The sequence below is a fragment of the Buceros rhinoceros genome, unplaced genomic scaffold, assembly GCF_000710305.1.
Source record: "Buceros rhinoceros silvestris isolate BGI_N320 unplaced genomic scaffold, ASM71030v1 scaffold36268, whole genome shotgun sequence".
Lineage (NCBI taxonomy): Eukaryota > Metazoa > Chordata > Aves > Bucerotiformes > Bucerotidae > Buceros > Buceros rhinoceros.
The window spans coordinates 4,478-16,941 of record NW_010428037.1 but is presented as its reverse complement, the minus strand read 5'-3'; the positions used below and the strand labels follow the sequence as shown (position 1 = coordinate 16,941).

The 12,464-nt window shown below is 35.3% G+C and overlaps 1 protein-coding gene across 1 annotated transcript in view; it reads left to right on the top strand.

Moving 5' to 3' along the window:
- Positions 1-12,102, top strand: part of LOC104498722 (receptor-type tyrosine-protein phosphatase delta-like) — a gene marked incomplete at both ends in the record, with an annotated part of 20,788 nt that extends 8,686 nt beyond the window's left edge. The window contains 5 exons of the mRNA XM_010142139.1: positions 1,625-1,758; positions 2,936-3,080; positions 6,390-6,695; positions 7,688-7,881; positions 11,985-12,102. Of these exons, the coding sequence (XP_010140441.1) occupies positions 1,625-1,758; positions 2,936-3,080; positions 6,390-6,695; positions 7,688-7,881; positions 11,985-12,102 (897 nt within the window). The remainder of the gene's footprint in view (positions 1-1,624; positions 1,759-2,935; positions 3,081-6,389; positions 6,696-7,687; positions 7,882-11,984) is intronic.
- Between the last annotated feature and the right edge of the window lie 362 nt (positions 12,103-12,464).

Here is a 12,464-nt window from a genome sequence, read left to right as displayed (position 1 = left end):
AGGAGGCAAATCTGCAGGTGTTGTCTGGTTGTTACTGGGGAGTATTTTTAATGGCTTTAAAAACCATTTTTAGTTTCCAAAACTCAACTGAGGCCTTACCCACTTTATCTTTTCCTTTCATCTCTCTCCTTAACCCTTTTTTCCCAGAATGGGGAAGGAGCTGCTGGAGAGACAGTTTGTCCTGTGGTTTCGTCCTGTCACAACCAAACCAAACCAGTGGCATTCCCATAAAGAGACTTGGTCTCCTGTTCACGCATACTCATTCCCTCTGAAACAGGCAAAATCATTCTACACCTTTTCTATTTTATCCTGTTTCTGGGGAAGTAAATAAATAAATAAATAGAATGGTAGGGACTTGCAGCCTTCACACAGGAGCTTGAATATACACCTCGTGTTGAAAGGTTATGTATCTGTTCAAAGGTTAGATACTAAACCTGCACCAGCATGCATGAGGGCAGTGTTATCCTCAGAGTGACATTCTGTGGAAGTACAGGGAAGATAAGAATTAAAATCACAAATTATTTTTAGCATCTCTTCCATGTTTTTTTAAAGTCTTTTACTGTACAAAAAGTGCTATAATAATGCTTTGATAAAGTTCTGTCCTGAAAAATTATTGTGAAACAATTATTGTCACATCCTACTTGTCAGACCTGTTCTCAGTTGCTAAGAAATGCTTCTCATGTTTTTTTCTTACAAAATAGAAACATGCCACATTTTATTCTTGAAAAGCTAGAAATGCTGTGGAAGACTGTTTCATGCCTTATAACATGCCTTATAACTGAAAGTTATGTTTCAGAACTTGGGTACTGAAATGATTGTATACCTTCCAATGACAGCGTTATATTTTGCTGTCTTTTCCCAGGCAGCCTTATTACATGCTGAAGTAAATGAGGGTAACATTTAGTCAAGATAATTTCCTTGACCGTTACACAGGACGTAACAAGAATGTTCTTGACTACTTGAATCAAAGCTTTATTTTTAGTTCTTTCAATTCAAAAGTGTTGTTTACTAGAAATTCGTCTGTATTGGTAAAAATATCAGTCATTAAAAGTGTAGAAATATGTAATTTAATGAGAACATTAGTGAAGATTTCTTCAGTAGGTTATAAATTCTTCAGATTACAAAAGCATTCAGTGTTTAGAATCTCGGTTAAAAGAGCATGATCTGTTCAGAATCTTAGTTATGTATGAGCTGAGCAAACAGTTTACAGATTTGAAATTGTGTGTAACGTTTTTAACACTTTCTTCTTGACAATTCCAACCAATCATATGTAACACTAGCATTTCCCCATATGCACACACATATATGCTTATATAGGTGCCATTTCACACATAGATTATTAGATTGCTGATATTCATCACCAGGCTTCTGTTCAATTGCATTTCTTTTCTGTATGCGTTGTTTACACTGTGAAGCATTTATTTGAAATCCTTAATATTTAGTAATGTATGAATTGAATATATCATTAATTTTCTGAGGTCAGATTAATTTATTTCATAGTACAGTTAACCAATTTGTTTAAGTTCAGTAAGTAATATTGTGTGGAATATTTAGATAATTGTTCAAAAGGTTTGAAAAATAAGTGTTGAATTAGCCAAATAAACAGTTGACAACACTTTTTCAGTACCTGGTCAGCCACTGAACTTCAAAGCAGAACCTGAGTCTGAAACGAGCATATTACTTTCCTGGACACCTCCACGCTCTGATACCATTTCCAGCTATGAACTGGTTTACAAAGATGGGGAGCACGGGGAAGAGGTGAGTGAAAAGACTATGCACCTTTTACATACTCTTCAGTGAGTGAGATGTAAAACGCTGTCATGGTTTAGAATTGATGGATTAGTAACTTTCTTTAGTATGAAGAGTGATAGACTGAGAGTGTTTGAACAGCAGAAAATGCTGTTAACAGCCAGTGGAACTTAGCCATTGCTCACAGCGCGTCATCCACAAATGCTGCATCCACTTTCAGACACTGATCATGTCTCTCCAAGATGGTTCTTCTACAAAGGCTTGGAAGGGGAAATGTTTTGGGGCATGTTATGGACTCATTACTATTTTTTTTTTTTCCAATTAGACTTTGAAGTCTGTTTTCAGTCTTAAGTTTTTTTGTTTCTCTTTGCCACCATGTAAGAGAGTTCTTAAGCTTCTCTAATCTTTCAATAATATTTGAGAAGAAAATACATTTTCTTTCTTAAGATAAAAAACCTTAAGATAAAAACATTTCAGTTTGCGTACTGTAGTCTTGAGAATAAAATGTTCTTTTTTGGTAAGGAAACCATGTGATACTGCCTGGTGTCCCAGACAAAAGAAAGAGCCCAGTGGTCTCAGAAGATAGCAGGAGAGTGTCAGCTTAATTGATTTCTCCTGCATCCTTATTGATGATGCTTCAACTGAGCTTATGTTTATGGTGGCTTCACACATATACTTTGAATGCATAATCTTATTTTGTAGAAGAGGACTAGATCCGTATTTCACCTCCAAATAGGATGCAGGGCCCTTCTTACTAAGTTACCCTTTTCAAAAATTTGCTTCTTAATGATTTGAACACGAATTTAACTACAAGGTTAAATGCAATTCACTGTCATAAGAGGTAAATATAAGTATGGGTTTGTTCATGTGTTACCGTCTGAAAAGCCTTTTGTACTTTGTACATAGCTATTACTTCCTCAAACAGTCAAACAATATTTCTGACTCTAAGTTTCACCCATTAAGCTGTCAACTTAAAAAATATAGAATCTTAATATGTGATTGTTTAAAGTGATGTATTCATTTTTATTTTGGTTTAATTTTGCTTTGTTCTGATTTATATTCTTGGATTTAAATTTTTCTCAATGGGGTTATCACCAGACTATAAAAGGATTTCTCCTATAAGCAGCATATGCAATTCAGGGTTTTTGAATATTAATCAAGCCATGCTCTTATTACCTACCTTTAGCAACGAGTTTCCACTGAACCTGCTACATCTTACCGCTTGCAAGGCTTAAGGCCAAACAGCCTGTACTTATTCCGTCTAGCTGCACGTTCTCCCCAAGGCCTGGGTGCTTCGACAGCAGAAATCTCAGCGAGAACCATGCAGTCAAGTAGGTGTTTTTCCTTCCTAACTTTATTCCCTTGACTTGTATTTCTCAACAAGATTAATCAAGAGAGTAGCCCAGAGAGGCAACAACAGAGAAAAAAGGCAAAATGGTAAAAACACAGCATTCACAGTACTTAATACAGCAAAAGAATGCTTAAAATGTGTATTTTTGTAGGTGGTTTGTGATCAACTTAATATATGCGTGGCTTTTACATAGTTTAAGAAAAAACCTCTGTAAACCAGTGGCTAAAGAGATAATATTATGCTTCACAACAATATGTTATTTTATATTGTAATAGGATAAAATGTTTTATCATGCCATAGATATACATTAATAACAGTTCTCCACATGCAAAATTTCACCTGTCCAGTCTGCAGATTTCCTGTAACACTAGCTTGTTCCTGCAGCATCTTCTTGAAGTGCAATGAATTTGTAGAGTTAATCAGGTTGTAGACTATACCAAAAATTTCCTCAAAATTGTTCTTCTGTAGTAGCTAAGAATTTTGATTTTAAGTTAGATTTTTTTTTTACCTAGACTTTTTATGATGCTCAGTCATTTTTTACACCAGTAGAAAAATTGTTTTCTCACTAGATGGGTACAGAAACAGAGTCATGAAACTCATCACATTTGTCTGCAAATGAGATGCTAAACTTTGTTAGAGATTTATAAATAAATTTAGAATATTTAAATTGACTTAATTAAAAGAATCCTATATTCAAGCATGATGTCCACAAGTGGTACTCTTGCCTCATAAGTTATGCTTTCTTCACAGTTTGCATTACACAGTATCATTTTAAAACTTAGTGTAATTCCTTTTGTATTTATTTTAAATTAAATGGCCTTTTCTTAAACAAGCATTATTCAAAACAGAAAATTGAAACTCTCAATTGACATGAGGCTTTTTAATTTGCAATCACGACAGATGTGACTACGCCACCATTCTTTGTTAGTGTTATATATTAATTACTGTGACTGAAGATACAGTCCTGCAGATCTTTAACCAAAGCTAAAAGTGCTTCTGAAGTATTTCTAAGGAATTTGGAATAAGTGTAAAAGACGATAATGTAATAGAAAGCTGGTTGTAGTGATAAGAGTGACAGGGCACCTTCTAATCTTAGCAATTCAGAATCAGTAATCTAATAAAGTTATTTATTCTGCGAGCCATTTCAGCTATTTAGGATGCTAATTCTCTTGTATTGGGTGAAGATTGCTTACACTGTTGATACAAAATAAACATCTAGGAACTGTGGTAGCATAGTTCATATATAAGCACATTGCCATTTTTCCCATCTTGAACATATGTTACACCTTTTTCAGCCTTTTGTGTTCAGGTAGAAGGAAAATCCAGTTGATTTCAATGGGCAGACTCTGTATATTTGCTGAAAACATTGCAAAACTTTTTTTTGCAAAAATGGTGTGTTTTAAGAAAGAATAGTATGCATTAATAAAAGCCTACAGATTATCCTTTAGTTACATAAATGCGGTATTTTTTATTTTCAGAATGTAATGGATTAAAAATTTATAAACTTCTACGAGTTTATTAACAATATTCACCAGAATGCACTATTGCCTTTCATCTGGATTTCAGAGAAAGATGCTACAGGAATTTACTTCCTTATGTATAAGACTCTTAAGGGAGATTTTACTTACATTTTACATCCTGCAAGTACGTTGATGGTGGAAGGCAACTAACACATTTTGAGTGCTTGATTACTGAATTAGCCTCAAAAATACCATACAAACGTGATAATTCTCATCCGTCTCCTCTAGTTAGTGGAAATGCTGGTTCGTTCCCTCCTGTTCTCCCTTCAGAAGAGCAGTGTAGCATACTGAGTAAAAAGCCATTGATCCCTGTAGAAGAGCTGTAGGAAACTGAAAGATACATGTGTAAATGCAGTAGGTCACAGCAGGGTCCTAGGCCTTCTCTGTTGCTTTAATTTCGTTTGATGTGCCTAGTATAAGTACTGGAAATCTGTTTGTTTCTTTTTTCCTTTAAGAAATGGGAAGAAAATATTAGACCAAGGAAATAAAAAAAAAAAAAAAAAAAAGAGCGGGCAGAAATAGGAAAGTAGTTCATGTCCACTACGTCTGCCAGTGAATTTGAATTACGGCTCTTTTTTTAGTTGTTTGAATGATCTCAGTAAGCATAGATTTTGCTAAGTCAAAGTGCATTTAAGCACATAAATGCATACCTAACTTTCAGTACTTGAATTGCCTCACTGAAAGCAATGGAATGACATACATGCTTAAATGCTCTGGAGCCCGGAAAAGGTAAATATGCTAACAGACTCCTTCAAGTTCAAATCAGTAAAGGTGAGCATTTCTGCTCTGGAAGATTGGTGCTGGTGACAGGAGATGAAACAAAGTCAGAATCTCCCACCATTCTGATGTGCTGAGCTTGTGAACTCGCTTTGTAAGATGAATACCTGCTTTCTTGATACGTTTTTTGGGGGTAGATTTTTTTTTCCTATAGAAGTTATCTACATTACTGGTAGGATTTAATTCTTTGATAGCAAAGGTGTCTCCAAGAGGAGTTAAAAAATAAAACTGACAGCTGATCTAGGGTAAGTACAAGGTAAGTTACAGTCAGAATCAACAAGCCTGTCACTTTTTCCTGGTAGGTAAATCTTTGACTAAGACTTTCTTTGTCTTCTATTGACTGCATGCTCTTAGTACGCTGAGTGCAATAAATAAATGCTTTCCATTTGAATGTAATTTGAGGTTGGCTTGTGCCAGGCAGACTCAATTATTAAAAAACAAAAAAAAATTGTTTATGAGATTGTTGAGGCTACAAAAATGACAATTTATGGAGAAATTTCTAGCAATTATTGCAAGTTTTTAGGAGTTCTGCAAAAAGAGAACTTTTCTTGAAAGTAAAGCCGCTTGAAGGGGATATTTACAAATCTGTAAGTAAATACATGTCATGTGTCATTTAAAATATTATAGCTTGCACTAATTGCAATGATTATGAAAATAGATCAGTAGTCATAGAAGTGTCACGTTTTTGTTTTATTTCAAGAGGAGTTTTAATTACAGGTAGGTAATATTATTTTGAGGTTTCATTTTCATGTATTTCCCCTACATCCTTTTTCACCATTCAGTTGGTCTGTTCATCTTCAGTCACCCCATGTTAATAAGCCAAGGTGCATATGATTATCTGTCATTTTGCTTTTTAAAGTTTCTACTTTTTTTTAATTTATTTATTTTCATTTGGTTGTCTTTTATTTATTTTTATTTTTTCTTTTGTTCATTTTTTTCAATCACTCCTATCCTTTCACTCAAATCCTCCTTTAACCCACTACTGAAATTAGAGCCATCAGCTCCTCCTCAAGACATTAGTTGCACAAGCCCCAGCTCCACTAGCATTTTGGTAAGTTGGAAACCTCCACCACTGGAAAAACAGAACGGCATTATCACTGAGTACTCCATCAAGTACATTGGAATTGATGGAGAAGATGTCAAGCCCCATGAAATTTTAGGAATTTCCTCGGACAGTACCCAATACCTTTTGGAACAGCTGGAAAAATGGACTGAGTACCGGATCTCTGTGACTGCCCACACTGATGTTGGACCTGGCCCAGAGAGCTTAGCAGTATTGATTCGGACAGATGAAGATGGTATGTTGCCTCCACTACATCAGTTTGCGCCTCTATGACTCTCTGTCGATCTGCTGTCTTTTGTATAGCCTAACAGTATTTTTTTTTCTGCTCCTCTTTTTTTCTCAAATCACAGATATTATCACACTGAGATTTTAAAACAAAGACATGTCCTTTCTACACCATTTTTATATTTGGTGTTTAAAAAAAAAAAAACAGAAACTACCTTTTTGTGAGTGACATGAATCTGCTGCTCCTTTGAGCCCATGCATATCCTTCTTGCTCCTCCTTTAACATAAATATAACTCTCAAGAGTAAATCTTCCTGCCTTTTCCTTGATTTTACAGTCATTGTTATTTTTAGGCACTTATGTGTATGAACATTTTTTCAGGTTTTGGTCTTGGGTTTTTGGTTTTTCTTTAAACGGCTTTCTTGTTCCATCTTGTGCTTTTTTTATTTGGGTTTTTTGGGGGGCGGTTGATTTTTTTTTTTTCAGTTTTTTTTTTTTGATCTTGGAAAACTGATGCTCCACATATTTTCTTTTCTTCCATGCTTGAAAGTGACAGAAGACTACCCTATTATCAGCCTCCTTTTTATACTACTGAAAAAAAAAAAAAAAAGAAGCAAAGAACTTAGAAAACAAAAATAAGGGAAACTTTTTTGAAATCTTTTGTGGTTTTAGTAGTAGTAGTAGTAGTTGTATTTCAATGATTAAAATATCTCTTTGTACGATAATGCTTTGAATTTCAAAGCATCTTCCTTGGCTTTTGTACATTTTTACATGTTTTTCTATTTCTCTAATACTCTTTTTTCTTCCATTTTTTTGCATCAGTCATGTTTTTTGATCTTTTCACTGAAAGGTAGAGCAGATTGGTTGAGCATTATCATTTGTTGAGCAATTTGTATTCTTCAAAGAAAACGTAGTGGGTCTGCCCTTTAAAAAAAAAAAACAGCAAAAGACATGGATGAGACAGATTCCTGTAATTCTCTTCTGTCCAATGATGTTGTTCCAGTTCCTAGTGGTCCTCCTCGCAAAGTCGAGGTAGAGGCTGTCAACTCTTCTGCTGTTAAAGTGTCATGGCGCTCGCCTGTACCCAATAAGCAGCATGGTCAGATCCGAGGATACCAGGTCCACTATGTGAAGATGGAAAATGGAGAGCCAAAGGGTCAGCCCATGCTCAAGGACATCATGTTGACTGATGCACAGGTAATTAAGGCATTTTATTTTCTTTTCTAGGTTACAGTAAAAACATTTTATGTACCAGAGAGCTATCCAGAATTGCCTTTTATTATTCTTTTTCTATTTCAGCCTGCCAGTTAACATTTCTTATCTCTGATTTAACAACTTATTTTCAGAATAGTTATGTTTAAATGTTCCTCAGTCAAACCTAGGCACCCTTTTTTTATACAGGTGTGCAACTAAATGCTCAGCTATGTTGTTCTGCTGGCACCCTTAAACCTGAAGACTTCACCTTATACCTGTGCTCTGAAGTTGTAAAGCATCAGGGAGATCTGAGCCAGGTCACAGTCAATGTAGCAAACTGTCCACTGCCTGATCCACCCACATGGTATTTATTTGTTTCCATGGAGAACCTAGAACCATTAGGAGCCTGAGTTAGCCCATTATTACAGTGTTTCTGTCAGCAGTGTATATCTACCTCACCATACGTTTCATGGGAAATTAATTTCTTAGTACAACTTCAGTAATCACCAATGTATTTATGCTTGTAAATATTTGTATCAATAACTATGCAATAAAATGAGCTTAGTTTAAATTGGTATAGGGTTACCTACATTGCAAAATTTCCCGTCTGTTTTACAAATTATGAGACTTGATGAAAAGAAAAGCCTGATCATGTCAAGTTTAAGAAGATTCTAAAACCAGGATTTTACTGACTGGTATACACTAGTGCTTTGTAAAAATGAAGATTCCCTAAGCTCCTGGTATTAGAGGAGTCATCCTACACTGAAATTATTACCAAGTACACAACTCTCACTATTGCTTCATTACTTGAATGACATAAAGAATTAAATTTGCCTCTCAAGTATTTTATGTGAATAAATAAATTGGTTTTGGCTTCTCTTGTTTCTTCTTCCTATCATAGTTCTAAATTTCAGCTCTACAGATACTTGTTTTGAGAACAGGTCTCCTACACCTGCTTTTAGCTGATGAACCTGTTCTCAAAGTATTCTTTCTGTCCCTGGAGGTCTTTACTGCGGTTTTCCCTGCCAGTCTGTCTATACATCTGTATGTACTTGCTTATCTATTTCGCAAAACATGGTGTTCTTACAGCTTAAATTCAGCAGAGGAAAAGAGGGAAACAGCTAGGGAGGTGGGAAGGGAAGGGGAAAAGGGACAGGAGATGGAAAAGTAAATACTGCTGTGCTTTGGTTCTACTCTTCCTTGCATAGATTTTTACTTTCTGTCTCTGTGTGGTAGTTGTTAAAAATAATTTTAAACACTTAGAAAGTTGAAAACAGAAGAGTAGATGAGATATCGGAGCCCTAGATATCATAAAGTCATGGGGGGTTTTTTTGCCAAGTTTGGCTTTGACCTGCCTGTTTACTATTGGCTCACACTCAGTAGTCACCTCCTTTCTCCTCGTGTCACTCCTTCCTGCCTATCATATTTCTATGACACATTTGATCGAGGCTTATGCAGGTATGAAAGCCTCAACAGTGAAAAATAAGTGAGGTTAAGTTTCAAGACTAAAAAATCCTATTATTTTAATTAGACATTGAATTGATTGAGGAAACTGAAGCATATAGCCTAGTAACATCATTAAATAAACCAGATAGCCTTGAATTTTGCCTTGGTAGCTTTTACTAATACAATTTATTATGAAGTATTACTACATAGTACGAGAGGATTCATTACTTCTTTCATCTGTGAAGTAAAGACTAGTGTCTTTTTTTTTTAGGCAAAGTGGAAATGGAAATAAAAATACCTGTCCTTATTTCATTAACTAAATTCTGTGCAATTCTACACTATTAATTCAAATTTTACATGATTTTTTCCAGACATTTGTCATATTTAATTTACTTTTAATAAGAAAATGTTACATCAACCAGGCTACAAATATCTTAATTTCTTTTGCTTTTCCTTCCAACATTCTTTACTCTCAATCAGTGGGAATATGATGATACTACTGAACATGTGAGTAGCTTTTTGACTCTCCAAAACCACAGTGTGTGTTGGGTTTGGGACTTTTTTTTTTCCCTTTTGCTTGTTTGCTTGTAGCCTTCTTTTATTTTTTTTGAATTTTCTTCAGTTTTCTTCTTTTTTGGCATTTGCACAAATGCATGCTCCTCACATCAAACGTTTTTCCCTTATGGCACTTTTTCTTTTTTTCTTTTTTTTTTTTTTTTTTCCCCAGGGAGAGTGGGAGTTATGTTGCTTGCTTGTTCTGGGGTTTAGCATGATGCTTTTTTGTTTTTTTTTTTTCCCCAGGGAGAGTGGGAGTTATGTTGCTTGCTTGTTCTGGGGTTTAGCATGATGCCAAAATGTACAGAACGGGTTTGTGTTTTCTTCTTTTTGATGGCTGTCACTGACTTTGCCTCACAATTTCCTCTTTACAAGAAGGTGTTAGAAAAATAAAACAAAAGTGGTTCAGAGTTGCATAATGATAGTCAGATTTTTCTATATTCAATTTTTGTGTGTGTGTGTATAGCTGGAAGTTGAATATCAGTTGTGCTTTCTTTTTGGTAATTTGATAAATGTAATTTTTATGCTATCAGGAAAGCCAAATGCCCTGCAGTGTTTGTGCCTAAGTAATAGTGTTTGCTGTGTCCAGATCACACTTTTAAGTTGCAACCATACATGGAATTGTATCTCTTACAACTGTTTTTTTCAGATGAGGCTAATATCCTCGTCGCTGTTAAAAGAATAGCAATTTTGGTTTTGTTTTGCCTTGTACGATTTTATTCTGTTAATATCAGATGCAGTATCCTTATGAAAGATGAGAAGTCTGTCTTACTGATTTTGGCCTTTAGGGTCAATTCAGTTTTGAGATAGAGTCTAAGGAAGGGGGTAGGTTGTAGGTTTTTTTATATGTGTTTTTATTTTATTTGAGCTATTTTGCCCATTTGTCCACATCATTACCTGGTTATTTCTATATTTCTATAGCTGTAATAACTGACTGTAAATACAGTGCTGAATTCTAATCACATCTGTATTAAGCTCGTACTCACTCTCTTGAAAAATCCATTTACTGTGAATAGTCTGACCCATCATTTTTATATTAACTTTTATGCTTGTTGCATCTGAAGGGTGTGTGATTGAACATTTGATATTTATTCTAGACTCATGAATATACTATCTCTCTGGCAGCAGTGAAATTTAGTGTAAATCCATTCAGACATGTGAAAATGCACAGTGGTTACAGACTGGAAGCTGATGAGTCAGGAAATTTGGGCCAGTTACTTGCTTCCAAATACTATTCTTTTATATTCGTATGTAGAACTTTTATTGTGAGTGTCAAGGCTTAAATTCCTCTGGCAGGCCTTATAGCATGACACAAGTTTAATCCATCTCAGATGGCTGGCCCTTCACCATCATCTGCATGTGCATACATAGATGTGCGCACACATGTGTAAAAAGATTTCCTTTGCTTTAACACTTACAGTTTGATCTTGCTCCCAATCACTTCTACTAGCTGAAGAGCTGCTTGTTTTGTAGCTGTAATTTGTTTGAGGGCTGTCAGATTTATTCTCTGACTAGATTTTAGGTAGTTCTTGTAGATCTGAAGAGTGAATTGCTTCTGAAGTCCTTTGAGATATTTAGATGCACAATCCAGCCAGTGACATGCGTGGCAATGGAAGTATTATGAAAATAACAAGGCCACCTTCTTCAGCTAAATCATCATTACCAAAAAGTATGGATACAAATGCAACGCTCCTCTTCCTGCTAGGCATTTTATGACTTTATCATGATCTCCAGTAAGACTGGACTGTTAAATGACTAAGTTAAATGGAGCTTCTCCTATCTACATATGCATGCATTTCACAGTATCAGTAGTATTCCTCAAGGTATTTCAGAAGGCTTTATTCACTGTTTACACCACTAAGCCTTTGGCCTTGTGTGTTTAATTACCTGAGGCATGCTATTTAGAAGTGTGTTGTCTTTTATCTCTAAAGTGAGTGAAACGTCTTGCATTATGGAGGATTTCACACAGAACAATCCGTTGGTGCTCTCAAATACTTGCTATTACAGTAGCACAAAAGCATGCACACTGTATGTCTCAAGGATTCTGTGCTCTCCTGGAATACAATCTATTTTTAATAAATTGTTCTTGTTCTATTTCATCTTAGGAAATGATAATTTCTGGGCTTCAGCCTGAAACTACATACTCCTTCACTGTGACAGCCTATACAACAAAAGGTGATGGAGCACGCAGCAAGCCCAAACTCATATCTACTACTGGTGCAGGTAATATTCACATACCTATCAATCTCTGAATAAATACTTTGACCTTTTCTGTTACTTTTTTGCTCCTACTTTTTGGAAGTCTCCTGTTGTGTGAAAAGTGTTTACAGGATGTAAGTTTTTCTGTTTCATTATTTGGCAGTTCATTTATTTAGATAAAAACAGAACCAGTGTCCCCCTTTGTCCCTTTCTCAGTTCAAGATGCAGTCAAAATGTAATATGTAACTTTATACTTTCTAGTAACTCTTCCAAATCTGGTATGTTCTTGGAGGGGAAAAAATAGGAATTCAGAACTGAGAAGATTATTTGAAAAACTTATGAAGGGCTTTCCTGATCTGAGAGCTGCAATGCTGCTGCCTGTCAGA